General features: G+C 47.2%; 4 protein-coding genes across 5 annotated transcripts; 2 read left to right on the forward strand and 2 right to left on the reverse strand.

Moving 5' to 3' along the window:
* Positions 1-9,217: 9,217 nt before the first annotated feature.
* TIPE2 (TNF alpha induced protein 8 like 2) lies at positions 9,218-12,069 on the forward strand. Its single transcript, XM_025934788.2, has 2 exons — positions 9,218-9,347; positions 10,989-12,069. The coding sequence occupies exon 2, from the start codon at positions 10,994-10,996 to the stop codon at positions 11,546-11,548; it is 555 nt and encodes a 184-aa protein (XP_025790573.1). The 5' UTR covers positions 9,218-9,347; positions 10,989-10,993; the 3' UTR covers positions 11,549-12,069.
* On the reverse strand, positions 12,070-19,482 carry LYSMD1 (LysM domain containing 1). The gene is made up of 3 exons (XM_086718181.1): positions 19,024-19,482; positions 13,753-14,117; positions 12,070-13,339 (listed from the first exon to the last, which is right to left on the reverse strand). Exons 1-3 carry the CDS (start codon positions 19,201-19,203, stop codon positions 13,201-13,203), a joined length of 684 nt encoding a protein of 227 aa, XP_086574307.1. The 5' UTR covers positions 19,204-19,482; the 3' UTR covers positions 12,070-13,200.
* A 500-nt stretch (positions 19,483-19,982) lies between these two features.
* On the forward strand, positions 19,983-22,484 carry SCNM1 (sodium channel modifier 1). Its single transcript, XM_025935025.2, has 7 exons — positions 19,983-20,162; positions 20,397-20,467; positions 20,637-20,725; positions 20,825-20,922; positions 21,023-21,111; positions 21,980-22,174; positions 22,327-22,484. The coding sequence occupies exons 1-7, from the start codon at positions 20,112-20,114 to the stop codon at positions 22,424-22,426; spliced, it is 693 nt and encodes a 230-aa protein (XP_025790810.1). The 5' UTR covers positions 19,983-20,111; the 3' UTR covers positions 22,427-22,484.
* A 522-nt stretch (positions 22,485-23,006) lies between these two features.
* On the reverse strand, positions 23,007-27,955 carry TMOD4 (tropomodulin 4). 2 transcript variants are annotated; one of them, XM_025934822.2, is made up of 10 exons: positions 27,835-27,955; positions 26,662-26,823; positions 26,294-26,450; positions 25,858-25,974; positions 24,990-25,079; positions 24,679-24,809; positions 24,475-24,582; positions 23,917-24,060; positions 23,513-23,657; positions 23,007-23,125 (listed from the first exon to the last, which is right to left on the reverse strand). In XM_025934822.2, the coding sequence occupies exons 2-10, from the start codon at positions 26,782-26,784 to the stop codon at positions 23,103-23,105; spliced, it is 1,038 nt and encodes a 345-aa protein (XP_025790607.1). In that variant the 5' UTR covers positions 26,785-26,823; positions 27,835-27,955; the 3' UTR covers positions 23,007-23,102. The 2 variants fall into 2 exon arrangements, with proteins under 2 accessions (XP_025790607.1, XP_086574306.1); XM_086718180.1 differs by having other exon boundaries at positions 27,807-27,930.
* Between the last annotated feature and the right edge of the window lie 24 nt (positions 27,956-27,979).

The following is a 27,979-nucleotide window of genomic DNA, read 5'->3' on the forward strand; positions in this document are numbered from 1 at the left end:
CCATATGGTTTCACTCATATATGGAATTTAAGAAACAAAACAAGCAAAGGAAAAAAATAGAAGGAGATATCAAGAAGCAGACTCTTAATTATAGAGAACAAAATGGTGGTTACCAGAGAGGAGGTTGGGGTTGGGGGGGGGGGGGAAGAGGGGATGGGGATTAAGGAAGACACTAGTTGGGGCATCTGGGTGGCTCAGTTAGTTAAGCGTCTAACTTCGGCTCAGGTCATGATCTCATGGTTCATAAGTTCAAGCCCTACATCAGGCTCTGTGCTGACAGCGCAGAGCCTGGAGCTTGCTTCAGATTCTGTGTCTCCCTCTCTCTCTGCCCCTTCCCCACTCTCTCTCTCTCTCTCAAAAGTAAACATTAAAAAAAAATTTTTTAAAGGAAGGCACTAGTGATGAGCACCAAGTAATGTATAGAAATGTTGAATCACTATATTGTACACCTGAAATTAATATTATACTGCATGTTAACTAACTGGAATTAAAATAAAAACTTTTAAAAAATAAAGCAATGGTTATAAAGATGCTCACTAGACTGGAGAGAAAAAATGGAGGAACTCAAAGAGAACTTCAACAAAGAGAAAATACACAAAATAATAAATCAGAGTTGAAAAATACAATAACTGAAATTAAATACACACTAAAGGGAATCGACAGTAGATTAATGGATGCGGAAGAAGATCAGTGATCTGAAGGGTAGGATAATGGGAAGCACCCAAGCTGAACAGCAAAAAGGAAAGAATTTTTAAAATGAGGTAGGTTAAGGGACCTGTTGGATGACATCAAGAGAATAAACATTTGCATTATAGGGGGTCTCAGAAGGAGAGGAGAAAAAGGGGCAGAAAATTTATTTGAATAAATAATAGCTGAAAACTTCCTTAATCTAGGGAAGGAAATAGACATCCAGGTTCAGGAAGCAAAAAGAGTCCAAAATAAGATGAACCTTCGGAGATCCACACTAGACACATAATAATTAAAATGTCAAAGAGGGGCGCCTGGGTGGCTCAGTCAGTTAGGTGTCCGACTTCAGCTCAGGTCATGATCTCAGGGTCTGTGGGTTCGAGCCCCGCGTCAGGCTCTGTGCTGACAGCTCAGAGCCTGGAGCCTGCTTCGGATTCTGTGTCTCCCTCTCTCTGACCCTCCCCCGTTCATGCTCTGTCTCTGTCTCAAAAATAAACATTTAAAATAAAATGTCAAAGATTATGGGGGGACCTGGGTGGCTCAGTCGGTTGAGCATCCAACTTTGGCTCAAGTTATGATCTCACAGTTCATAAGTCTGAGCCCCGCATCAGGCTCTGTGCTGACAGCTCAGAGCCTGGAGCCTGCTTCAGATTCTGTGTCTCCCTCTCTCTCTGCCCCTTCCCTGCTCATGCTCTTTCTCTCTCAAAAACAAACATTAAAAAAATAAATAAAATAAAATGTCAAAGTTTAAACATAAAGAAAGAATTTTAAAAGCAGCAAAAGAGAAGCAAAGTTATGTACAAGGGGAAACCCCTATCAGCTGATTTTTTTTTCAGTGGAAATTTTGCAGGCCAGAAGGGAGTGGCATGATATATTCAAAGTGCTGAAAGGAAAAAAACCTACAACCAAGAATACCCTACCCGGCAAAGGTGATCATTTAGAATTAGAGAAATAGGGGCGCCTGGGTGGCTCAGTTGGTTAAGCATCTGACTTCAGCGCAGGTCATGATCTCATAGTTCATGAGTTCAAGCCCCGTGTCAGGCTCTGTGCTGAAAGCTTGGAGCCTGGAGCCTCCTTGGGACTCTGTCTCCCTCTCTGCCCCTCCCCGGCTCATACTCTGTCTCTGTCTCTCTCTCAAAAATAAATAAAACATTAAACAAATGTTTTTTTTACATAGAAACAGAGAAATTGTTTCCCAGACAAAAGACATGTGTGTGTGTGTGTGTGTGTGTATATATATATATATATGCACATACATACATATATACATATAGTGAGGAGGAGGGACTAAAAAAGTTCTTTTTATTCTTTTATTTTAGAGAAAGAGAGAGAGAGCTTGAGTGAGGGGAAAGGGGCAGAGGGAGAGGGAAAGAGAGAAAGAGAGAGAGAGAGAGAGAGAGAGAGAGAAGGAGAGAATCTTAAGCAGGCTCCACAATCAACACAAGGCCCAATGTGGGGCTCAATCTCACCACCCAGGGATCACAACCCGAGCCAAAATCGAGAGTCAGATGCTCAACCAACCAAGCCACCCAGGTGCCCCAAGAGAAGTTCTTTTTAGAATGTGTTTAAACTTAAATGACCATCAATATAGAATGCTATATATTTAGGATGTGATATAGAAGCCATGATATATCATGCTAATCACAAACCCAAAACCTGTAATAGATACACAAAAAAATGAAGAGAAAGAAAACCAAACAACGCTACATAAAATTCTCAATCACCAAAAGAAAAAAAAAAAAAAAAGAGGAGAAAGACAAATACTATATGATTTCACTTGTATGTAGAATCTAAAAACCAAACAAACAACAAGCAGAAACAGACCCATAAACACAGAGAACAAACTGATAGTTGCCAGAGGCAGAAGTGTTGGGGAACGGGCAAAATAGATGAAAAGGAGTGGGAGATACAAGCTTCCAGTTATGGAAAGAACAAGTCATGGGGACGAAAGAGACAACATAGGGAATATAGTCAATGGCATTGTATTAGCATTGTATGGTGACAGACACTTGTGTAAGCATAGCATAACGTACAAATTTGTTGAATCACTATGTTGAACATATGAAACTAATGTAACATTGTGTGTTAACTATACTTCAATAAAAAGAAAGAGGGGCCACTGGGTGGCTCAGTTGGTTAAGCGTTTGACTCTTGATTTTGGCTCAGGTCAAGATCTCATGGTTTGTGAGCTGGAACCCCATGTCAGACTCCACATTGTCCGCAGGGAGCCTGCTTGGGATTCTCTTTCCCCCTCTCTCTCTGCACCTACCCTGCTCACATACGTGTGCTCTTTCTCTTTCAAAGTAAATAAATAAATAAACATTTTAAAAAGTTTAAGGGACGTGAGGGTGGCTCAGTCTGTTAAGTGTCCAACTTCTGCTTGGGTCACCATCTCACAGCTCGTGAGTTCGAGCCCCACATCGGGTTCTGTGCTGACAGCTCAGAGCCTGGAGCCTGCTTCGGATTCTGTGTCTCCCTCTCTCTCTGCCCCTCCCCCACTCACACCATCTCTTTCAAAAATAAACATTAAAAAAACAATAACTTAAAAAAGAAAGAAAGGGAAAGAAAATACAAAGAAAATGTCAATTGGGGTGCCTGGCTGTCTCAGTCAGTGGAGCATGCAACTCTTGACCTCAGGGTTGCAGGTTTGAGCCCCACGTTGGGTGTAGAGATTACTTAAAAATAAAATATTTGAAAAAGAAAATAGCCATCTATTGAGGTTAAAATAAAAGTTACATGCACTAAATGATTAAAATGCAATACCCATTTGAGAGAAAGAAAGAGAAAGAAAAAAGAGCTACATTGAATATAATTCTGAAATGAAAGAGACACAATAAATGTTCTTCATGATGACTGCAGGGAAAGCCATTGGATATATTTTATCATGGAAGATGGAGAACTTTAGTGGGAGTCAGTTTGGTGCAAACGAAAGAAGAAAATGTTCTAAAGAGCAACTTAGCTTAAGCAAATTTGTACTTGGTAAGCCTGGAGCCTGAAGCATAGATAGCAAAACGCTGGGCAGGAGTGATATAAGAAAGATACTAGTAACAATCAGAGTAAAGGGGAAGAGGGAGACAAATTATGGAAGGCTTGGAATGCTAAAGTGAGTAGGTTAAAATAATCTGACAGGAATAGGATGTCATTTCAAGTTCTCAAATAAGGGTGTTCCTTATCAAAATGCTTTTATTTTAGCAAGGAGACAAGGAGACCTACCAGCAAGAAAATAGGGGGTTCAAGGTTGAGGGGAGAGAGGCATTCAGGTAAGGATGGTGACACTGGGTATAGAAAGAAATGGATGAACCAGAGAGCTACATCAAAGGACAAATCCAAATGATTCTGTTCCTGCTTCTCGGGGTCTTACAGAGAAAATCCCACAGTCCCACAGATCAGAGCCTCTAATAAATTCAGGATCTCCAACTTTGGAAAATCACCCTCTCCCAATCCTTACAAGTAGCTATTTCAAACTTCCATCTCACTCCTCAAGTTTCTTTCATCACTACTTCTTCCTTTATCTCAGCAGCTGCCACATCTGTCTTCAGAGAAAATAGTAGTAATGTGAGAATTCCACCAACTTCTTGGGCCCTCTCCAGATGCCCTTAGGGACATCCTCACATCTTGGTCATCCCAGTAGATGAGGCATCTGTATCTCCTGTCCAAGGTCCACCTTCCCACCTTCCTGTAAGTTCCATGTACCCAGGGCCTAGCTATGGCCATCTTGCCTGTCACTGTACACTTTGTGTTTTGCACACTACCTGGCATATAGCAGGTGTTAACTATTAACACGTTGGTTGAATAAATCTGTCCTCTTTATCTCCTACTTACAAGCTTTATTCCCTGGGTCTTCAAATCCTTTCTCCTTCCTCTATTTTTAACCTTTCCTTTTTTTACTGACATTTTCCCCTCAGCATCTACACATGCTCAAGTATCTCACATGATTAAAAAAAAAATTCTCAACTTTCCCCTGATCCTTGTCTGTATTTAGCCATCTCTCCATTTCTTTCTTCCCTTCACAGCTAAACTTCTAGAGTCAACTAGAATTGCTGTATGCATTTCCTTCTACTCATTCACTTCTCAATCATCTTATTATTTTTTTGCCCCCATCAACCCACTGAGATTGTTCTCATCAAGGCCACTAATGACCTCTTTGTCACATTCAATGAACAGTTCTTCAGACTTTATTCTTTTGCCCTCCTTATTTGACCCTACTGGCCCCTCCTTCCTTGAAACACTCTCCTCTTTTGGCTCCTGGGTCCTTCTTTCTCTTGACAGAGACTAGGCATTTAATAAAAATAGGTAGTCTTAAATGAATGAGTGACTTAACTTCTATTACCATGGCCTCTCTCTCAGCCTTGTCTGATCTCTCCGTATGTGCTGGTGTTCCCTAGGGTCACGTCCGTACCCATCTCTTCTTGCTTTACACATTCTCATTGGTCAAAATAACCCACACCAAACATTACATTAATGGCTAATGTGCTGTTCTCCATAAAACCTAGCTATTCAACCTGGGTCTTTCTCCAGAGCTCTAAACTCACTTTTACAATTGTTTATTGGATACTTCCATATGGACTTGCCATAGGTCTTTACGACTTAGTGTAAAGACAGGAAGCTTGTCTTTTTTTTTTTTTAATTTTTTTTTAATGTTTATTTTATTTTTGAGACAGAGAGAGACAGCATGAACAGGGGAGGGTCAGAGAGAGAGGGAGACACAGAATCTGAAACAGGCTCCAGGCTCTGAGCTGTCAGCACAGAGCCTGACGCGGGGCTCGAACTCCCGGACCACGAGATCGTGACCTGAGCCGAAGTCGGACGCTTAACCGACTGAGCCACCCAGGCGCCCCAGGAAGCTTGTCTTTTATCTTTGTATCCCCAGCACTTAGTGATAATGCCCAGAGTTTGGTTAATGGAGGAAGATATAAACGCATCAAAGATGTGAACTATTTCCAGCTACGTCAGGCTGAAGTCTTGGTTGACTGCTTCAAATCGCACTGCATTTTCTTTTCCTGAAATGATACGAGTACTGATTTTAACCATGGTGCATCCTCAGTGAAACAGAAACATAGGAATGTTCCCTTCTGCTTATTTTCCCAGGTAACTGAAGTTTATCCAATTACGTGCAAAACATTTTCATTCTAACTGTTTCAAATAGGGTTTATTCAAAAAGGGATTATTAATCTCCTGTGGATTATACAGTGGAAAGAACATGACTGGGTCGTTAAGACCTCAATTGAGCTATTGGAGTATGGCTTTGGATAAATCACTTCTAAGGCTGAGTCTGTCATCTGTTTGAGCGGCCACTTTCCCTGCTTGCCTACCTCACAGGATCAAGTGAGATAATGCAGGTGAAATGTTTGGTAAATCCAAAAGTGTTTCACACATTTAAGATGCCACCATTTAACCAATTTTTTGCTTACTCAGAGGAAGCACCATGAACTTAATTGTACAGGAAACCAGTGAGGATGCTGAAGGATAGAATATGCATGGTTAATACTGTTGGCTCCTCTTCTGTATGGCCACGAATGCTAGTTTTCATTTTTTTGTTTTCCTAGTCTCCTCTTTCGATCTCTGTGAATTCTCATTGTTATCCTGTTCTTGCTTCTAAAACCTCCTCTTTCCTCTTTTAATTTGCTGCTAATTATATGCTGTGGGTTTGGAGATTACTAAAAATGGGTATAGATTAAGAGAAAATCAAACAGGGGCACCTGGGTGGCTCAGTCGGTTAAGCAACTGACCAGCTCAGGTCATGATCTCGCAGTTTGTGAGTTCGAGCCCCACGTCGGGCTCTGTGCTGACAGCTCGGAGCCTGGAGCCTGCTTCGGATTCTGTGTCTCCCTCTCTCTCTGCGCCTCCTCCACTCACACTCTCTCTTTCCTTCAAAAATAAATACACATTAAAAAATTAAATAAATAAAAGAGAAAATCAAAGAAAGACTTGTTTATGAGTGAATTAAATGAACAATATTCCATGGGACTGTTGTGTTGCTACTGTTTCCCCCTTATCTCCTGCTTCTTGGGTGGGTTTTAAATTTATTCTTTCAGCCAATATTGACTGAGCAGGGTGTGTGAGGCACTCGGCAGGCACTAAGGCATCCTCCCTGCCCTCATGGAGTTTACAGTCTAGTGGGGATGCAGTTAAAAAGCCACAAATTACAGTGAAGAGGGTAATTATAATAGGGGAGGTATACAGTTCAATAGCACCATGCATCAGAAGGGTCTAACTTGGTTTAGGGACTTGTGATGGCTCCACAGATTTGACTTTCCAGCTGAGACCCGAAGGCTGAGTAGAATTAAGTAGGCAGGGAAGAGGTGTGTGTGTGTGTGTGTGTGAAGAGTTCCAGGCAGAGACACAAGAAGGGGGAAAGTCTAGAACACAGAATGAGGTGGAAGGAGGGAAACAGCAATCACGCACGGTGAGTACTGGAGGAATTGAGACAATTACAACACAGCTGGAGCCCAGGACAAGGGACAGAGAGAGCTGAGCACAAGGAGCACACAAGAGGAGAAGCCGGAGAGGTTAGTGGGTAAGGAATTGGCAGAGAATTCTGGACTCAGAAAGTATTTGCAACTTCTTGTATTCACACTTCTCTTATTTTCCAATTAGATTGCACATTTTTAAATGTTTATTTCTTTTTGACAGAGAGAGAGAGAGAGAGAGAGAGAGAGAGAGAGCACCAGCAGGGGAGGGACAGAGAGGGGCAGACAGCACAGAGCCTGACGTGGCACTGGATCCCAGGAACCGTGAGATCATGACCTGAGCTGATATCAAGAGATGGGCACTCAACCAACCGAGCCACCCAGGCACCCCAGATGGCACATTCCTTTTAAAAAGGACTCTCGGGGAGCCTGGATGGCTCAGCGGGTTGAACGTCTGACTTTGGCTCAGGTTGAAGCCCTGGGTTCAAGCCCTGCATCAGGTTCTGTGCTGACAGCTCAGAGCCCGGAGCCTGCTTGGGCTTCTGTGCCTCCCTCTCTCTCTGCTCCTCCCCCACTCACACTCTCTCTCTCAAAAATAAGCATTAACAAATAATAAAAAATAAATAAAAAGGACTCTCACTGTCCCTGTGATTTTGGTAGTATCACTGTCCCCAGAATGTATGATCAGTGAATTAATCAGAGCATACGGGAGCAGGACCCTGCCATGTTCATTATGAGGTAGAATTTACTGCCTCATCATCTTGTGAGGAAATGAGCCGGAAAGGCTTGGGAATCACCTAAGGCCCTTAATCTGCCATTGACTAGTTTTCAAATTTGGGGACAGGTTATTTCACCTCTTGAAACCTCTCAACCATGGAGTCCGTGTCATGTGGATGGCTTCTATTCCGGAACTTCAATTTACTCTTCAACTTTTGCAAGCCAACCCACTTTCCAACCCTTCCCCTTCTGCTAGAACTTCTTGTAAAATCACCAAAGCCCAAGGTCTCTCATCAGGCCTCATCCTGTGCAAGCTATATGCCGATCCAGCGGGCCCTCCCTCCGCTAAAAACTTATTGGAGCCTCTAACCCATTCCCACTGAGCTAATGATTTCTTTCTCCTGATTCAAAATGCTGAATGTCTCCCCACTGCCCACAGAAGTGTGAACCCTTGAGCAAATCTGTTAAAGCCTACCATGATCTGCCTTTTCCTTCTTTCCTTCTCTCTCAAGCAACTTCTCTCAGCACTTCCTGAGTATGCTCTACATTACCTTTAATTGTTGGATGGCTTATGGTTATCCCCATCATCTGGGAAGCACTTCTCCACCATCTCTGCCTCGTAAATAGTTGAATTCATTCTCCTCGTTCTGCCTTGTCAGCCCTCCTCTCAGAAATAATCTAAACATCTCTTTACTCTCATTATTCTTCCAATTTCTACTAAAGCTAATGACGTCATTTGACTTGCATTATAGTTACACTTGCTTAAGTTTATCTCCCTGTCCAGACTGTCAGATTCTTGATGGTAAACATTTGGGCCTCATTCAGAAACTGTCTTACCTTCATCCCTATAGCAGCTACAAAGCACCGTAAGTAGCTGCGTTTCCTCTAGTGGTTCAGTGCTGTGCTGACACCTGCTGGTCACATCTGGCTTGGTCGCCCTGGCCCCAGCACCTTCCTCTCTAGGGTTAAGGGCAGAGACAGTCCATGCCACCCCTTACCCAGGCAGGCACTGGAGGCCTATGCTTGTGATACCGCTGCCCCAAGCACCACCCTCCCCTGGAGACTCCAGGGACATGCTCACACCTGCTGGTCTCTGGTCTGCCTCTGGCATCTCCAGCCTAAGCTCAATTCAATCTTCAAAACCTTCCCCACTGACCCCTTCTCCAGCAATTTGTACTTCATATCATTCCCAGTACCACAAAAATCGAAGATCTCAAGGAACTGGGCATCGAGGAAAGAAAGAAGCAAACAATTTGAGACCAGGGGATGTGCAATCCCTCCTCATGACCTCAAATCAAGGCTATTTCCTCCAGAATGCTTGGTATTCCTTTTAACCTTTGTTGTATTTCTGGGAGGCTCTTGGGCCACAGACCTTCTTAGAGACAGTGTGATGAACCGGAGGTTGAGCACCGAGTTGGTAGGCGGGGCTTCAGGGGTGGGGCCAAGCCAAAGAGCCTCTCGCTTAGGAGCTTCTCCATTCTATCAGCTCTCCCGGGACACCCAAAGCAAGACTGGCACCAGTGCACGCAGCAGGTGAGGGGCCAGCAATGACAGGAGGGTAGTCTTTAGGGGTGGTGGTGGCAGAAAGGTCCCAGCCCTGCCAGCCTGAGCCTTCCATATTGTGAGACTCTCACTTGACAGAATTCTTGGGTCCTCAGCAGAAAGGTCCAACTCAGTTTTCCCTGGGGCAAGGATGCCTCAGAAAGAAAGACGGGGTTTGGGACAGTGTAGAGGCAGGGCCGAGGCATGGGGGTGATGTGGGTGTGCAACAGAGTATGGAGACATGTAAGGACGTCCTAGGAGACATGGGGGTAGACATAAGGGCCAGAGGGGGAGCTGGAGCAGAGGGTCGCAGGGCAGGACCCAGACAAGAGAAAAAGAGAGACTGAAACAGGGAGGGAGAGGACAGTGGAGCAAATGGGAGATAACAACGGGTGCAATGAAGAGCTGGGGAACAGGAAGGCCAAGGAGGAAGGCAGGCTCGCATGGAGCAATCTCCTCTTCCGGCTGTGGAGCCCGGGCCAGAAAACCCCAGGCAGGCCCAGGAGCAAAGCAGTTTTTCAGGCTCCCATTGAACCGGTACAGCTGGGGAAGAAACCCCTGCCCCAGTCAATAGCACCCATCTGCCCTGAGTCTTCAGGCTCCCATTTGGGTTTGGGGGAGAGGGCGAGGCTGCTCCTCACTGCGGTCACAGCCACATCCTGCAGCGCAGGGTAGGGGGAAGTAAGAAGCAAAACAACCAGAACCACGGGCGAAGACCACGGGGAGAGAACCCTGGATATATGCCAGTGATGTGCCACCAGGAGGGTCCTGGGGTCAGTCCCAGTAGAAGACTGCAGGCCTCCAGGACCGCCTGCCCCCTCCCGCCCTGGGGTGCTTGTTTCTCATGCTCACATGTGCATGGACCTCACTGAGAACATTCCAGGGAAGGAGGTTTCTTCGGATTATTTAGTTCAAAGCTCATTATCATTTGCTATAGCGACTTTGGCCAAGTTGCTTAATTCCTCTTAGCTTCAGTGTTCTCACCGTAAGACGGTGACACCGACCTAACGAAGGGTCGGGAAGACAATTCCCATAAAGTACTTGGCACATAGGGTCTCAATAAACGTTAGTTGTTATTTTTATTAGGACTCCTGAGATCCCCCACCCCCACCCCATTTCTTTACAGACAGTAGAGCACACGAGCTGACATGGGCTTTTGGGGCCAGAAAAACGGTGGCATTTGACATTGGGTAAATTCTTTAAAGCGAGCTTCAGTTTGCTCAGCTGTAAAACAGAGAGTCATAGCCACACCTCATAGACACATGGCACACAGTCAGCGTCCACAAGGGTAGAATGATCAGCCAGGTAAGGCAGATCTTCTCCACTGTAGGGCAGCAATGGCCTACTTCCCCTTGAGACTTCACGTGTGAGGCCGAGCCCCTGTGAGCCTTCACTCCTCCAGCCAAAGCTATTACTGCTCCTCTGGGTTTAGAAATCAAAATTTCCTACAGTACCACTTGAAAAGAAATGGGAACAGGCCTAGAGAACCGAGGGGGCCCAGGGGAAAAAGATGAAATGATGACAATGGGCAAGAAACCAGAGTAAGGGGGAAAAGCCATGTCTCTCTTTCTAAGGATGCCTGTGGCTGTCTTCTGGCGACTAACCACATGCCCCCACCGCCCCCTTCCCCAGGCACTATGGAGTCCTTCAGCTCAAAGAGTCTGGCACTACAGGCGGAGAAGAAGCTACTGAGTAAGATGGCAGGTCGGTCCGTGGCTCATCTGTTCATCGACGAGACCAGCAGCGCGGTGCTAGATGAGCTCTACCGTGTTTCCAAAGAGTACACGCACAGCCGGCCCCAGGCCCAGCGGGTGATCAAGGACCTGATCAAGGTGGCGGTCAAGGTGGCCGTGCTGCACCGCAGCGGTTGCTTTGGCCCCGGTGAGCTGGCCCTGGCCGCCCGCTTCCGCCAAAAGCTGCGGCAGGGCGCCATGACGGCACTCAGCTTTGGCGAGGTGGACTTCACCTTTGAGGCTGCGGTGCTGGCTGGCCTGCTGACCGAGTGCCGGGATGTGCTGCTGGAGCTGGTGGAGCACCACCTCACACCCAAGTCACACGGCCGCATCCGCCACGTGTTCGATCACTTCTCTGACGTGGGCCTGCTCACCGCCCTCTACGGGCCCGACTTCACTCAGCACCTGGGCAAGATCTGTGATGGGCTCAGGAAGATGCTGGATGAGGGGAAACTCTGAGGGCCCTGGAACCCAGCACAAGCCACCTTGGCCAGAGAGCTGACTGAGGAAACAACCCGGAACGAGCTTTCTAACCCTGCTCATCTGCACTAATGCTTGTCAGTCCTCGGGCTTCGTCTTTCCTAAGAGTGCTTTGGACTCTGAGACCACCCCACCCCCGAACTGCTGGTGGAGAAGAAGCAAAGCTGAGGGTTGAGGCCTCTCTCCCACTCCAGCCCCAGGACAGGAAACAAAGCTGCCTGAAAAAGACGAAGTGAAACTTGGATCTCTATTTCCCCCATAAGGGACATTTGAAACAGGGAAGCCCCCTCCCCTATGAACCAGGGTAAGAGGGCATAGCCCATCTAACCCGTCAGGGGACCCTAAGGACAGAAGTGGGAGTGGGGGCCCCTTAGAGCCATCCTAGACCTCCAGCTCCAAGTAGAGCCTGGATGGACACCAGAGGCTCTGTTCCAGAGTGCAGGAAGAAGGGGCTAGGGCAGGGGAGATTCTCACAGGGGAAATAAAACTACTAAAGCATGCACAGGGCTCAGTGTTTAATCTCTCCAGCTTCTTACACCTTATGACCATCACAGAGGTGAGGGAAAGAGAAACACCGCTTATCTAGCCTCTCACCATTTCCAGACAGGAGACAGAGGCATAGTGCCAGTAGTATTGGGGTTCCCTTGCCTACTGCTGCTTAAGAAACTCTAAAAAAAAAAAAAAAAAAAAAAAAACCCAGTACCACAGATCAGTGCTACAGATTGCAAATAAATACGCAGTGAGGAGAAAGGCATAGATCAACAGCGCTGGTGGGGAGGGAGTGTAACAAAGAAACTCCCGCACCAGCAAGTCTCCCCCAACTGTCCTCCTCCTCAAACTCCAAAGTAATTCCTCTGTCATCCCTTAGCCTCACACATGCTGAACAGAGGAGCAGGTCAGAAGGGTGAACTGGTGATGTGGAGAGTTCCAGTTCCTATGTTGCTGCTTTTTCTCAGAGCAAGAGTTATAAACAAATTATAGTGGACTGGTTGGTTAAGACTGAGCCCAAATTCTTTACATTGAGACTGGGGAAAAGCCCCAGCACGGTCCACCATTCTCTGCAGAGGGGCTAGATCACGGATTGCCCCACCCTCAGTGACATGCTTGGCTAAGAAGGTGGGGAAGGAGGGGAGCCAGCGGGCATTGGCTTACTACTCCTGGGCTCCCTTCACCCCAGAGTTATAGAAATCCCATTTTTCAGTTATAAGAGGGAAATGTACGATACAGCAAATAAATACTACTTCAATATAGCACCAAATAAATTAGGTAACATAGTTGGAGACGGAGAGGAAGGAGGCTGGGGGCTGAGGGAGTCCTCGCCACCCTGTTCTAAGGCCAAGGGAAGGTAAAAGGGACGGGGAAGCCAACAGGGACGTAAAAAGAGCCTTTTGAATCTGAAGGACAGCTCTAGATTCAGACAAAGAACTGAGGAGGGGTCTGTTCCCCATCCTCTACTCTTGCCAATCAAGCTGCCCTGGGCCAAGGAACTCTAGATCAACGAGAAGGCTGGAACGAAGGCAGGAGGGAGGGAGGCGGGCCGGGAAGCCGTGTTCTTGAGCCTCACCTCAGGCTCCTCTCCCCCTCAAGTTGCTACTTCAACATCTTGCTTCTCCCAATCATTTCTGGGGACATCAGAGTTTGAAGATTTCATCCTCCTGGTCCCGAAGTGTCCGGGTCCGAGAGGTCCGGGTCAACGGGACCGGACCTAGGACTGCTCGCTGCTGCATCCGAGGGGAACTCAGGTGAAGGCCTGACTCCTCCCCAGGTACCCTGCAGGTGAGGAAAGGGGGCAAAGTGACAGGTCAGGGGAAGAACCTGAGAAAGGGCCCACTGAAAAGGTATAGGGGAAGCTGTCCTCCTCTCCTAGTATACATGAGCTGCTTGCTCTCAGATGGAGTCTCGTTACCCTCTCTGTAAATTCTAACCATTAACGCTCCTTCACGGATCATCAGAGCCATAACAACACTCAACTATTTTACTCCAATGAGAATACAAAACCATTTCCCGCTGCTCTACCCGTCCCAGCAGCCATTGGCTCTGTCGTTGTTTCAGGGCCATCTGGGGGAAAGGCTTCACATCACTTCTGCTAACACTGTGCTTACTTACTTGTGTGTCTGGTCAGGCAAGGCTGGAAGAATGAAGAAGTCTATGGAGGGGCGTAAAAGGAACCATTCAAGACTCACCCACTTTCCCCCTTTTTCAGCTTCTGGGCAGCAGCCTTCTTTGACAGGCTGATCTGTGAATCAAGCTTCTTAAGGAAATCAGAGGCAGAGAGGTCATGGATGGGAGTGTGGTGTTCCCAGCCAGGTGTGGGAAGGACTTCACCGTTAGCACGTCCTGAACCTGTTTCTCGTTTCTTCCTGTCAGCTGAGTGTGGCTGAACTTCATCCTTACTTGACTGTACTTCTTCCTCTCCCTCTTTCTCTTCCTCAGAATCCAAACCATTGAACAGGTCTCTGGGCTCTGTCAGGATGGGGATGTAGAGGGTTTTCTTCAGGAAGATGGAGTCATTAGTATAAAGGCGGTTTGCACGCTTAATCTGTTCCATCTTTAAAAAAAAGTCACCGCAATTAATGACAGTAGTAATGATCAATCTTCTATCTGTACAGCACCTCAGGCCTTTTAAAGTGATTGTACAGAGTCTTATTTGACCCTATAACAACCAAGCTAAAATACAGAGGGTTGATATTATTCCTATTTTATTTTATTTTTTAGGGTATTTATTTATTTATAATATGAAATTTATTGTCAAATTGGTTTCCATACTATTCCTATTTTATTGATCAGCGGTTTTCATACTTTTTGGTTTTAGGGTCCCTTTGCATTTTAAAAAACTATTGAGGAAAAAAAAGCTTTCATTTATGTAGATTATAGCTATCAATACACGTTCTTATAAAGTAAAAGTGAACAAATTGAAAAATGTGTACTTATTTAAAAATAACCCATTGCATGTTAACATAAATATGCTAATGAAAAATAACTATTTTCCAAAACAACAACAAATGGAGCAAAAAGAGAGGCAGTGCTTTATATTTTTTCAAGTCAGTTTAATGTGTGACTTAACAGAAGACAACAGAAGATTCTCCTATCTGCCTTTACATCTGATGGGCTATAATATTACATGTCATGTAGCTTCTGAAAAATACAGTACACTTGTGAGAATGAGGATGAAAAAGACAAAGTCTTACTATCATTACTATGAAAGTAGTTTTGACCTTGTGGATCCCTGAAGAGTCTCATGCTGGGAACTTCAGTTAAAGATGAAGGAACTGAGGCTCAGACAGGTTGTTACTTGCCTAAGATTAACCAGCAAATTAATGACAAAGGTGTAATTCGAATTCTGGGCCTTTTTACTCCTTCTGGGAATGCTTTTCACACGAATATTAATAATTTTGCTGACCAATTTACTTAGTACCTATTTATCCATCACTGGACATAGTGTCTGGCATGACCATCCACTTGCCGCCCAAGGTAGAAACGAGGGTAGATGCCATCCTCAACTTATACTTTTCTTTCGCCACCCATACCCAGCTGGTCAACAAGTTACTGCAAAAAACGTCTCTTCCAGTCTTCCTTCCTCTCTCCATTTCTATGCATCTCCCCCTGCTGACATTGATATTTATTTATTTATTTATTTATTTATTTATTGAGAAAGAGAAAGAGAGAGAGAGCACACGCAAGTGAGAGGAGGAGAGGGGCAGAGGGAAGGAGAGTGAGAATCTTAAGCAGGCTCTACACTGGGCTCCACACTGGACGAGGGGCTCAATCCCATGACCCTAAGATCATGGCCTAAGCTGAAGTCAACAGTTGGGCGTTCAACAGACTGAGCCATCCAGGCATCCCTGACATCTATCTTCCTAAAAAAAATTAATCTGATCAACCCACTACCCTGTGTATAAACTTCCTATGGCCCCCCATTGGCTCAGAGATAAAATTCAAATTAGCATTCAAGGATTCTCGATCTACCCCAATATGATGTCTAGCCTCATCTCTCTTCTGCCATCTATACATTTTGCCATCCTGAACTTTTCATGTTTTTCAAACATTTTATGATCTTCCACACCTTTGTGTCTTTATCTGTCTGACACACTTCTCCACTATCCCCTTCTCTGCTGGGAAAACTTCCACTCATCAACTGTCACTCCCTCTGTGTCACCTTCTCCAGGACTCCCAAGGTACACTGTAAACATTGCCATGTAACACCTATCACCCTATTGTACTGTTATTCACATCTTTGCACATTTGTCTTGCCCAAACTCTGTGAGTCCTTTGAGGGCGGGGATGCTGTCTCTGTATCCCAAGGCACTCCTCAGCATGACACAAATTTGGCATACAGCAGAGGTTCATTAATGCTTTATGAGTAAATAAACTAGATAACAAAATATAGAAATCTCAGATGTAGTATATTATTAAAAATCATATGCTATAATGTGTTTAAAATAAAATTGGATTAATCTGAACAATAAAGTTAAAATTGGCTTGCAGTTTTGTACTTTTATTTAGCCCAGTGTTTTGATGCTATTAATTTTATTTTGCCTAGATAGTATCCTAGGTCCCTTCTAGCTCCAAGATGCTATGAATTATTCTGTGAATTTTGTTATTTTACTATTTACTAGAAATTCCATATAAGGCCACATCATTCCACTTAAAAAAATTTTTTTTAATGTTTATTATTTTTTTTTTTTTAATTTTTTTTTTTCAACGTTTATTTATTTTTGGGACAGAGAGAGACAGAGCATGAACGGGGGAGGGGCAGAGAGAGAAAGGGAGACACAGAGTCGGAAACAGGCTCCAGGCTCTGAGCCATCAGCCCAGAGCCTGACGCGGGGCTCGAACTCACGGACCGCGAGATCGTGACCTGGCTGAAGTCGGACGCTTAACCGACTGCGCCACCCAGGCGCCCCTTAATGTTTATTTTTGAGAGAGAGAGAGACAGAGTGCAAGCAGGGGAGGGGCAGAGAGAAAGAGGGAGACCCAGAATCCAAAGCAGACTCCAGGCTCTGAGCTGTCAGCACAGAGCCCGACACGGGGCTCAAACTCACAAGCTGTGAGATCATGACCTGAGTTGAAGTTGGAAGCTTAACCAACTGCGCCACCCAGGCGCCCGAACATCATTCCACTTTTTAACAGAATGTAACCAGGGGCACCTGGGTGGCTCAGTCAGTTGACTGTAGGACTTCGGCTCAGGTCATGATCTCACAGCTTGTAAGTCTGAGCCCCGCGACGGGCTCTGTGCTGACAGCTCAGAGCCTGGAGCCTGCTTCGGATTCTGTGTCTCCCTCTCTCTCTGCCCTTCCCCCGCTCATGCTCTGTCTCTGTCTCTCTCAAAAATTAAAAAAAGAATGTAACTAAAGCCAAACTCCAGAGGAGTCCTAGACTGCTGAGCCACAGTCCACTGAGCTAGAAAGGCCACTAGAATCTAGTTATTTATTTCTTTTTTGAGAGAGAGAGAGAGTGCAAATGAGCGAGCGGCAGAGAGAAAGAGGGAGAAGCGGGGCTCACCTGAAGCAGGGCTCGTGTTTTACCTGAAGCGGGGCTTGAGCTCACAAACCATGAGATCATGACCTGAGCCGAAATCAGATGCTTAACGACTGAGCCACCCAGGCGCCCCTAGAATCTAGCTGGTTTAACAGAGCAGTTCAAAGTGATGATTTTAGAATGAGACAACCTGGTCTGAATCTTAGTTCTACTAAGTAGACTTGTAATCTGTAGCAGGTTATCTTCCTAGGCCTTTCTTTCCTTATCTTTAAATATTTGGGGAATAGTTTTAGCCACCTCCTGAAGTCTTATGGAGATAATATATAGAGCTTGGCACACACTTTGTGTTAACACTAAGGTAGCTGGTGTTAGGTAACTACCTAGTGTTAGGTAGGTAATAACCTAGGTAATTATCATTATTTAATACACCTTCTGCATTTTACAAATGGTAAGGAAGCTGAGGGCCCAGACAGGTGAAGTGACTTATGCAGTCACTCAGCTAGTAAGCAGCAGAATGAGGCCAGAACCTAGAACCCTTCACTAGGCTACAGAGCTTTTTTTGTACTCAGGAGGGGACAGGGCTGTAAGAAAACCTCCACATATAACCGATCTACAGTAGCACAGTTTCCTTCTTTTCACAGCTTCAGAGTCTCTCCTGGGATGCAGGAGCTGCTCAGTACTTTCATATCTCCTTCCTTGGTGTGGGCCATGGCCTCTACTTGAAATGTGGCTTTCCTAATCCTCCCAATCTCCACCTGTGGGAATCTTAGCCACGTTTTCATTAGTTCAAAAAAACCATCTATTAGCTTCTATGTGCTAGGGACTATGCCAGACTCTAGAGATATAAAACTGAAAGAAAATAGTTCTGTCCCTTAAGGAAAGCACAGATTATTGGAAAGACAAACACGCAAAAGGTATAAACAACTGGATTATAGGCTTGCAGAGAAGCTAGAGCAAGGAATTTCTAAGTGTTTCATGGCTCCTTAAAAACTGCACTTAATGTCCTCCCCCGCCTCCTTCCAAGTAAAAATTAATCTTCTTTTCTGATTTCCTACCCTTTATTAATACTTCTACAAAGTCACCACATTCTGTCACCTGCAATCCATATTTGCGTCCTTGTTCATTTCTCACTAGATTGCAAATTACAGAAGGGCAACAACAACACATTGTATTTATGTTTCTATCTCTTAGAATGGTTAGCACAGCCGTTGAAACATACCAAGCATAGAAATGTTGGCTAAACTCAACAGGGTATGGAAAAAAATTCATCCATTTTAATGGGATGTTTCTTACACCTATCAAAGAGACCCCACGCGTGACCTGAAATGCCTGGCGTAGAGAGTACCTGTTTTGCACCAAGGAGGCCACCTTACTGGAAAGAAGAAGGCAGAGCACTGATGAGGTATAAAGACCCAGAAGAGAAAGACTTTAAAAACTTAGAACTAGAGGGATTAGAGTACTGGTCTCAAAAACTCAGAACTAGAAACCAGCCCTGGACTGTTTGCTGTAAATGTTTAATCACTTGCAATTAAAACGTTTATGTGTGGCTAACAGTACAGGCCTTGGAGTCTGACAGACTTGTTTGAATTCCCACTCTAACACTCATTAGTTATTTGACCTTGGTCACATTGGTTAACCAATCTAGGTCTCAGTTTCTTCATCTGTAACCAGGGGACAATACCTGTATGCTCCATAGGACTGTGAGAACCAAATGGGCTAATGTACATTGAAAGCCTCTAGGATAGAGACCGACATGATAAACAGAAGAAGCTCCTCTCCACTGGAGCAGTGGCACAAGATCTGTCCCAACCAGACAATGCAACATTGAGATGGGAAAACCAAAAGATAAAGGGTGGATCAGACCACAACAGAATTGGGACAATTTCAGGGGAAGCTGCCCAGAAGGTCCATGACATTCTCCTGAGGAATAAATCTCTTCTACATGGTTGCCTGCATCCCAGTCGTGGAAGACTCACCGTCACCCCGTATTTGAGTGCTAGTCCAGCCAGGGTGTCTCCGGGGGCCAGCTGATGCTCCAGGCGTCTTTCCCTCACCGGGGAGCAAGCCGACTGCACCAGGCTTCCGTAAGAACGAGCCCGGGTCCCTTGAAGCAGTCCCGACCCCCCAAGGGAGGCCTGTCTAGAGGGAGAAGCCATCTCCTGACCCTACCGACAGCCGGGGTTGCAACTAAGGGAGGCCCGACTAAGCGCTCAATAGTGACGGGGCCGGGGTCTAGGAATGGATAGCCAGAGGATCCTTTTCCCTTCTGTCTTCTCTCCTAATTCTCCCGCCTCCTCCGGTACTACGCACCCCCTCCGCTCTCGCGTCTCCTCCCTCCAAGCCCCTTTCCCACAAATCTGTACCCTGAGTGTTCAGTCCCTACCGGTGTCTATCCTCAGGACCCCGCCGACTTTCGACCCCCGCCCCCCCGCCCCCCCCCCCCGCCACAGATCGCTACGCTAACCTCTGACCTTTGAACTCTAGTTACCTTCCTCCACACTCAGCTCAGTTTGCCCCCTTGTCGGACAGCCCCGACCTCCTGAATTCCCCCCACACCCTGGCTCCGCCCCGTCCTGGGGTTGGTCCACTAGTGTCAGGAATAAACCCGGCCCACCCCCGGTGGGCTGTCGGCCGGAGACTAGGCGCGTGATGAGTGCGAAAGCTCGTAGCACACTTTCCAATCCGAGATCCTCTAAGGCCCGCACAGCACCAAATCCGCCACCCTCTCAAAATCAGTCTCCACATTTAGGTTCTTCCCCTGCAGACGCCCCGAATCTGTCAAGATGCGAGGGCTAGGCGGCAAGCTCTTTGAAAAAAAAGACTTCATTTCCCAAAATGCCCCGCACGCGCGCGGTCGCCGGGTGGCGTAGGAAGTGCGGGCCCCTCGGCAGGCTGGGGCCGGCTTGCGGTAGCGCTGTGCATGCTGGGAAGCGCTTCCAGGGAAGTAAGGAGGCCAACCGGAAAAGAACCCGAAGGAAAGGAGACGCCCCAATCTTGCTACGGTGGCCTGAAAGGAGAGGCGAAGCAACCCAGGAGAATTGCTCGTTTCTGGGCCTCCGTCGTGATGTCTTTCAAGAGGGAAGGTGATGATTGGAGTCAACTCAATGTGCTGAAAGTAAGCGCTAGAGGAGAGCGCCGGGAGCAGCTTCACTGCCCTGGGAAAGAGCTGTTTTTCTGCTCTGGCAACAAGTCGGGGTGGGGGGGCGCGGCGCGAGGGAGCGACTAGAGCTGGGTAGTGACCCCTTTTTCTCCCTGTGATCTCTGTTCTCATGGTCCTTACTCCCTTTCAATCCTCGTCCTTGTCGTTTCCCGTCCGATCCTTTCTCCTAACTCTCTGATCCCCCTGTAGAAACGAAGAGTTGGAGATCTGCTGGCCAGTTACATCCCAGAGGATGAGGCGCTGATGCTACGGGATGGACGGTGAGGACGAGGAGTGATCAAGCCTGAGGGTTCTGCAGTTAGAGGCTCAATAAAATTTTATCAGGGGGGAGAGCTGGAGTATCTAGGATTAATTGCTAGATCAAGGTGGGACTTACAACCGAGACCCCTCTCCCCCCCGGGAGCAAATATCTTCTCTCCTCCTGTCCAGCTTTGCTTGTGCCATCTGTCCCCACCGACCTGTCCTGGACACCCTGGCCATGCTGACTGCCCACCGTGCAGGCAAGAAACATCTGTCCAGTAAGTTTGAGGGAAGACAGGGGTTAGAGAAGAAATCCTCCAGATCTCTGCAGGTCACTGTTGCTTCTCTGTTTTTAATTCTTTCCCCTGTCTCCTCAGGCCTGCAGCTTTTCTATGGCAAGAAGCAGCCAGGGAAGGGAACAGAGCAGAATCCAAGACAGCAGAATGAATTGAGGAGGTCAGAGACCAAAGCTGAGGTAATCAGGGTGGGGAGAGTGTGTTCCCAGTGGGTCTGCTTGAAGGGTTTTGACTTTCTGGCTCTGAAGACTCTGACTCTGTCTCCCCTCTCTATACCAGGCTCCTCTGTTAACTCAGACCCGACTTACCACCCAAAGTGCTCTGCACAGAGCTCCTCACTATAACAGCTGCTGCCGCCGGAAGTACAGGTCTGTGGGGTAGGAAACCCAGAGGTTGGAAAGGGCAGAGGAGATAGATGGCTCAAAAATGATTGTATTCCAAATTGTATTCTCAGGAATACTAGTAGTCCAGAGATGTTAACTGGTATTTCAGGAAAAAGAGAATTTTTTTTAGGTTTGGAAAAATGGCACTTTGTAATCCTAATTTGGATAGTAATACTAGTATATATTAAGGGCTCTACAAAGTCTTAAAATTAAAAAACTTCAAAAAATTTAACCTAGCCTTTAAAGAACTCAATTTGATTCCAAAAAACATTTTTTTATTGTTTATTCATTTGTGAGAGAGAGACAGAGTGTTAGCAGGGGAGGGGCAGAGAGAGAGGGAGACACAGAATCCAAAGCAGTCTCCAGGCTCTGAGCTGTCAGCACAGAGCCTGACACAGGGCTCGAACTCACGAACCACAAGATCATGACCTGAGCTGAAGTCGGAGGCTTAACTGACTGAGCTACCCAAGTGTCCCCCAAAATTCTTTTTCATGCAGAACACTTACTAAAACATCTTAAGGAACACAACATATGTATATGTATATGTATATGTATATGTATATGTATATGTATATGTATATGTATATATACCATATGGTATATATATACACATATATATATATGATACACAAATTTATATTTAAGATTTTTATTTTTAAGTGATCTGTACACCCAATGTGGGGCTTGAACCCACAACCCTGAGATCAAGAGTTGCATGCTGTACGGGCTGAGCCAGCCAGGTGTCCCTTGAGGGAAACAATTTAGGAAGCACTGCTGTAAGGGGTTGGGATTCATTAGAGAATTGGCCCTTATCCTTTACCACTTTTATAGACGTTGATTCTTCTCTACCCAGACCAGAAACCCCTCGTCCCTCTGTCTCCCATTTCCCTTTGCCACCCCCAGAGGTTGAACCCAAGAGTGGGAAGATCAGTAGGGAACCCGTGCCTGGGGCTGGCCCACAGGCCAAGGAGTCAGCAACTGTCTCATCCTCTGCACCCATGAGCCCCACGAGAAGACGTGCCCTGGATCATTACCTCACCCTTCGAAGGTGAGGATACAGAATCACCTTCCTTAAGTTTTCTCTTTTCTCTCTGACTCTCCTTTTTTCAATCCTTCTCAATTGTTGTTGTTGTTGTTTTCCTTATTCCCTACTAACTTCTTAAATCTCTTTTCCTGACCTATTCTCTTTGTTATTTCCAGCTCTGGATGGATCCCAGATGGACAAGGTCGATGGGTAAAAGATGAGAATGTTGAGTTTGACTCTGATGAAGAGGAACCCCCTGATCTCCCTTTGGACTGACACATTCCATTCCCCCACTCAGTTCAGAAGTAAATTTCAGTGGGCTCTGGAAGCCGAATTTTCCTCGAGTCTCCTTCCTTGTTCCATTTCAGGATTTCAAACCTGCATTCCCAGCCTGGCCAATTCTTCCCTGCAATGTACAAGACTCCCCATACTTCTAACCCCTCCCCCACCTTCTACCAATGTCATGCCAAGCGTCAGCTGCACGTAGCCCAATGCCCTATTAATAAGTCTGTCAGAAGGAGGTCTGTGCCCTTCATGTTGTCTGCTTTCTTCCCCACCGCCACTCAAAGTCCTTTCCTCCTTCAAATCACACGAGGGTTGTGGGTAGACGCCGGGGGACCTGGCCACATCTGGAAAGAGGGTTGGGGTAGGTACTCTGTGAGAGCAGAAAGGACTAAATGAAAAGACAGGGGTGTGGGGAGCACCAAGGGAGGGAGCTCCCCCACCTCCTCCTAGTAACTTGAACCTCTCTGTCTGCTGATCCCCAGAGTATAAATAATCCCCTGATGAACTGGCAGTAACCCTTGGGTGTTAGTGCCAAGATTCCCACCCCAGAGCCCAAGGAAGGAGGCAGGCAGAGTGGACAGAAGGGCCTTTATTTACAGGAAGGGGGAGAGATGAGGATTTAAGCATTCAGGGCTTCCAGCTCTGGTTGGTAAAGGGAAAGGAAGTGTTATCTCTTTTTTTGCTGGCGACCTGTAACAGGAAACAGTAAACACAAGTCTTTCTTCCATCTCTTACTTCCTGCAGAGGTGCTCTTCTTTCCAGGTCCTTGAGGCCAGACTCATAAAGAGGTAGTGTCTTTGGCCAGCAAGCACGCCCACCCCACATTAACAAAACGAAATAAGACATGACATGGCAAGTAAAAGTACCATGCTCCCAAACGGGTATGTCTAGCTCCTTTCCTGCCTTTCTACGGGTATACGTTTGGGGGCAGGGAGACTCTTCTATACTTTTTAGTCACTTAGGGGATTTAAACTTCACGTGTGAATATTGCTTTGGCTGTACCCCAGGCTATTAGTCCCTAAGTCAGGCTTCAGAAGGATCTACTTGCCCCCATACAGCATGTCTGCATTTACTCACGTAGTTCATTGTTCCGGGTCATGGCCTGGGCTGCCCGAGCACGTGGCCCCTGCTGTGTGAAGTGGTAGCCAAAGCGGACAATGGAGGGACACTGCTCGAGCACGGTGGCCATCTCCATCTCCACTGCATCGCCAGGCCACTGGCGCTGGGGGACGGAGAGGTGAACCCTGTCAGCCCCCTTCTCTGTGTTGTTCACCGCGCCATACCACCAACCCTTTGGGAGGTTGAAAAAGCTTGTTTCATCAGAAGGGGTGATAAGAGGTGCTGACCTTGGCTCCCCTCATAGAGACAACGAAGAGGTTTCAGACAAGATTAGGTGAGATCCTGACCCAGTGGCAGCCTCAGGGAGGAGACTCGGTGAATATTAGTTGAATGATCAGGGGACCAGGGGAGGGAAAGCTCACCTGGTTGTCTACACGGAGCTCAGTGAGTGTGGCATTTTCCCGAACTGCCTTCAGCACAGCCATGAGCCCTGTGCTGCTAATGAAGTTGGATTCAATGTTCAGGCTCTGGAGGCTACGATTCTCACGCAACATGTCAGCCACCGCCTGGGTAGTAGGGACTTGGGTTAGGATTAGGGGACAGTTTCACAGATGACTGAGGAGAGAAAGAACAGGAGCAAGAGGGAAACACAGCTCTTTGAGAAGAGTCCTTGAGGAGCTGTAGGTGGGGTGAGAGGGAGATGGAAGGGAGCACAGGTCGTAGGGGAAGCAGGGAGGTTAAGTGTGTGGTGGAGTTGGCGGGGTGGTAGAGCAGGCTGTGGCTCTCTGAGAAGGTGATCTGAGGATTTCCGAGCTAAGAGCCATGGGACTGAGGGTAGGAGTCTTCATCAGGCCATCCTAAGATTACGTGATGGGAATAGCATCCCCAGCACAACCCCAACCCCTTATGACAGCCCTGGCAGGGGTGCAAGTCAAGGGGTGCATGTATGGGGAGGGGGCTGGGATTTCAAGTTGCCTTACATTGGCGATGGGGTCACCACTCCTTGTGGCCACCAGACTGAGGCTCCGGACATAGGTATTTGTCTTCATGGCCTCACACAACTCAGTTAGCATGGGTATCGGGATGTCCTGTCAGAGGAGAAGAGATGGTGGGCTAAGGGACCCACATATCTGGGACTCACATAGTTAATCCCATTTATTATTTGGAACATAGGGGTCAGATACCTGTATGTTATTGAGGTTCACCTCCTCCAGCTCCTTGTCATTGTTTCGAACGCTCTTTAGTATCTCCTCGATGTTTGTGGGATTTGGGGGCTCATCCGGCACCGGCTTGTACTTGTCAGGCTGCACCACACCTGGCGGGCAAGGGCCAGAAGAAAACCACAACATGTCCCCCACAACCTCCTCCCCATTGGTTCTCCCATTACTTCTGTACCATGTCCTCTCCATGATCCCCGTTTCACCCTTTGCTACCTTTAATCAGACCTTGGGACTGCCTTCCCAAAGCCCTGGATGCCATGCTTCCAAACACTCACTGCTAATGCCTTCGGTGTTGCAGATTTCTCCACTGCAGATGGCGTCATAGTATTGCTTGTTGCTCATCAGTGTGTACATGTCCAGAATTGCTGGAGAGAGTACGTAGAGGGGGAACAGGGAATGAGAAGAAGGAGTTTGTTCCAAATCCCCTCCCTTCTCATTCTGAATCTGTTGCAGTTTTTTAAAGCCTGACTTCTCCCCCCTCTTCCAAAGAGGTTCCCACTCTCCCTAGGTCCCAGGGTTTCCTTCTATGAACTGCTTAAGGTGGTAGTTTTTAAAACTCTGAGGGGGGGAGGGGGAGCGCCTGGGTGGCTCCATCGGTTAAGTGTCCAACTCTTGATTTCAGCTCAGGTCATGATTTCACGGTTCATGAGATTGAGCCCCGCATCGGGCTCTGCGCTGACAGCACAGAGCCTGTTTGGGATTCTCTCTCTCCTTCTTTCTCTGTCCCTCCCCACCTCAAAATAAATAAATAAACTTAAAAAAAGCCAACAAACAAGTTTGAGACAGGGCTAAGGGAAGGTCCCTAAGGAGGCCCTAGAGGGTAAGGGAGAGAAAAACAACAGTGTTTCACATTCAAAAAAAAGAGAAAAGAGTGAGGGAGTCTGTTAGACTTCCTCCTATTTCCAGCCAGAATAGTTCTACTTTTATATGCTTTATAATCCCTATAAACTTGTCTCTGAGATGTGAATGTATTAGATTAAAAAATGAATGAGTGAATACATAAGCAAAAACTTAAAACCATGACCTGAGGCTTTCTCTAACATTCATGTCCTGTTCAGGGCCTTCCTCACTAGTCCCATGGCCTGGCTAGAACCGCCCTGCCCTGGATCTCCCCACCCTCCCTAACCTTCCACTGCCGCCCACCTGCAATATCACACATTTCGGCGTCTGTGGCATGGGCCAATGCCTCTTCCAGTTCAGGCTCCAGAGTGATCTGCTCCTGTGCAGGAATTTCCCTCTTGGGCTGAATGTAGGGTTTCCCTGATGGGGAGATGAAGGGTGGCTCAGGTGGAGGTCATTCCTCCTACGATTCTTGTCTCTAGCTTCCTTCCTTTCCTTCTCCAGGAGGTGGAGTCTTGGGTCACTAGGGGCCACCGTAAGGCCCAAGTCCTCTACCAGCTCAGGACTCCTGGGTCCCCTAATCTCTCCTAAAAGCTGGAGAGTGAAAGAGGCATGTGTGTTTCAGGGTGGCCAGGTCCCTGGGCAGCTAGAAGCTGGAAGGTCAGAGGGAAGCTGGAGGGGGTGCACTTGAGAGATGACCATTGGGTTTTGGTAGGCATGGTTGTTAGTGTCTCCATACCCTTCTTCTCGCCTGTGAAGGGCACCAAGTCATCACGTTCTTTGACCTCTAGTGCCTGCTGTTCCAGATACTGCAAAAGGGCATCCCGGTCCAGTGGCCCCGTTGGGCTCTTCTTTGTCTGGTCACGTTGTCTTAGTCCAGCGGGCAGGAGCATGTTCTTCGGGATGAGTTTTGGGGAGGAAGTCAGACCTCTGATCTGGGGTACCTCCAGGGCTCCCTAAACATCTGCACACACCTTTTCCCTGGCCCTCTTGGGATTCCAAGCCCTGTAGACAGCCCTGATCTCAGCCACCCGGGGCCCACCACCCCTTCCCCAATGCTCGGAGGCTGCCCGTTTCCTCGTTGGTTCCTTGTGCCAGAGCCCCTACCTCGGGGTCCATCTCCTGTAGCTCGCAGTCCAGCTGCTCCAGCTCCTCGGGGCTCAAGGTCTTTAGGATCTCATCTTCATCTATGTCTCTGTATTTCTCCAGTTCCTTCTGATACGATGACATGATGGCCCCACCCCCTCCCCACTCTGGTGCTCACGGAGCCTGGGGGGAATGGGGAAAGTGATTGGAGAATGGAAAGATACACATGGACACAGCAGGACACAGATGAGCCAGGGGGCAGAACGATGAACTGGATGCCTTGGAGGCTAGAAATCTAGCTGGGCAGGGGAAGGTGGGGACTTATGTTGTTTAGTTAGAACCAGAGCTTCCTTCTTCCTGCTTCCTCAGCTTCAGCCACCCTGGATGGGGATCCCAGGCATCCAAGCGTGATTTGTCTGCCCATTGTGTGACAGAGAAATCCTGGCAACACCCTCCCTTATAACCTCGTCCATCCATGCCTCTTGCCCAAGCACAGCTGCCAAGGGCCCTGCCAACACAGCTGGCCCCAGGCCCAGTTCCTATTGAAAGGAAGGGGGGCATACAAAGAGTTTCAGGGAAATTCCTCTTCTCTTCCCCATGATCCAGTCTTTTTTCCTAAACTCGAAGAACGCAAGGGGGAAGAGAGACAGTTCTCTTACCCTACCCTCATTTCCTCTTTTATTGTGGGGGAATCAAGATTTCACTTTCTATGTTTGCTAAAACTCTAAATCCTAAGGGAAAGCAAGGGCTCAGAGGAGCTGGGGGGAGTGCCAGGTTGGGGGAAGGGTGGTATGGTCTCAGGAGAAGGGGCTGAGTCCCCATAATTTGTCCCTGACTTTGGACGGGAAGGTGACACCGGACCAATGGGTGGGAAATACCTTCTAAATGCGATAAAGTTTCTCTAAAAACAGTGGGAAGATTAAACTTGCACAATACAGAAAATACACACAAGCTACACATACACACCATACTGAATATGAAAGATCCAGAAAGTGTGTGAGATACTTGCATGGACAATGTACACTATGGTTAAGGGATAGGACAGACAGTGGCAGAAACATACGCTGAGGGACGGAGACACTCCACATCATTCCCGAAAGGAGCCGCTCCTCTCCTCCCACCTCCCACCAGGCTCTGGTCCATAAGCCCCCTGCCTTCCCACCTACCAGTCCTGGTGGCCACCTCCCTTCTCACCTCCCCTTCTGTCGGTTGGTCTGTCAGTGCTACTGGAGCACTGTCCCTGCGGCAGGAAGAGCCCAGTGCCGGGGAGAGGGTGGGGGAACAGTGAGCTCAGCATTTTATTATTTTAGCTCTGGCCAGGTGGGGGGTGGTGGGAGAT

Source organism: Puma concolor, chromosome C1 (assembly GCF_028749965.1).
Source record: "Puma concolor isolate L17-30 chromosome C1, mPumCon1.1.hap2, whole genome shotgun sequence".
Lineage (NCBI taxonomy): Eukaryota > Metazoa > Chordata > Mammalia > Carnivora > Felidae > Puma > Puma concolor.

Coding starts and splice junctions, on each gene's coding strand:
- TIPE2 (XM_025934788.2), top strand. CDS start 10,994: ATGGAGTCCTTCAGCTCAAAGAGTCTGGCACTACAGGCGGAGAAGAAG.
- LYSMD1 (XM_086718181.1), bottom strand. CDS start 19,203: ATGGCTTCTCCCTCTAGACAGGCCTCCCTTGGGGGGTCGGGACTGCTT. Junction 14,118..19,023: donor CACTCAAATACGGGGTGACG/GTGAGTCTTCCA, acceptor TTTTTTTTAAAG/ATGGAACAGATTAAGCGTGC. Junction 13,340..13,752: donor CTGAAAAAGGGGGAAAGTGG/GTGAGTCTTGAA, acceptor CCTCACCTGCAG/GGTACCTGGGGAGGAGTCAG.
- SCNM1 (XM_025935025.2), top strand. CDS start 20,112: ATGTCTTTCAAGAGGGAAGGTGATGATTGGAGTCAACTCAATGTGCTG. Junction 20,163..20,396: donor GTCAACTCAATGTGCTGAAA/GTAAGCGCTAGA, acceptor ATCCCCCTGTAG/AAACGAAGAGTTGGAGATCT. Junction 20,468..20,636: donor CTGATGCTACGGGATGGACG/GTGAGGACGAGG, acceptor CCTCCTGTCCAG/CTTTGCTTGTGCCATCTGTC.
- TMOD4 (XM_025934822.2), bottom strand. CDS start 26,784: ATGTCATCGTATCAGAAGGAACTGGAGAAATACAGAGACATAGATGAA. Junction 25,975..26,293: donor CTTCACAGGCGAGAAGAAGG/GTATGGAGACAC, acceptor TCTCCCCATCAG/GGAAACCCTACATTCAGCCC. Junction 25,080..25,857: donor CGAAATGTGTGATATTGCAG/GTGGGCGGCAGT, acceptor TACTCTCTCCAG/CAATTCTGGACATGTACACA.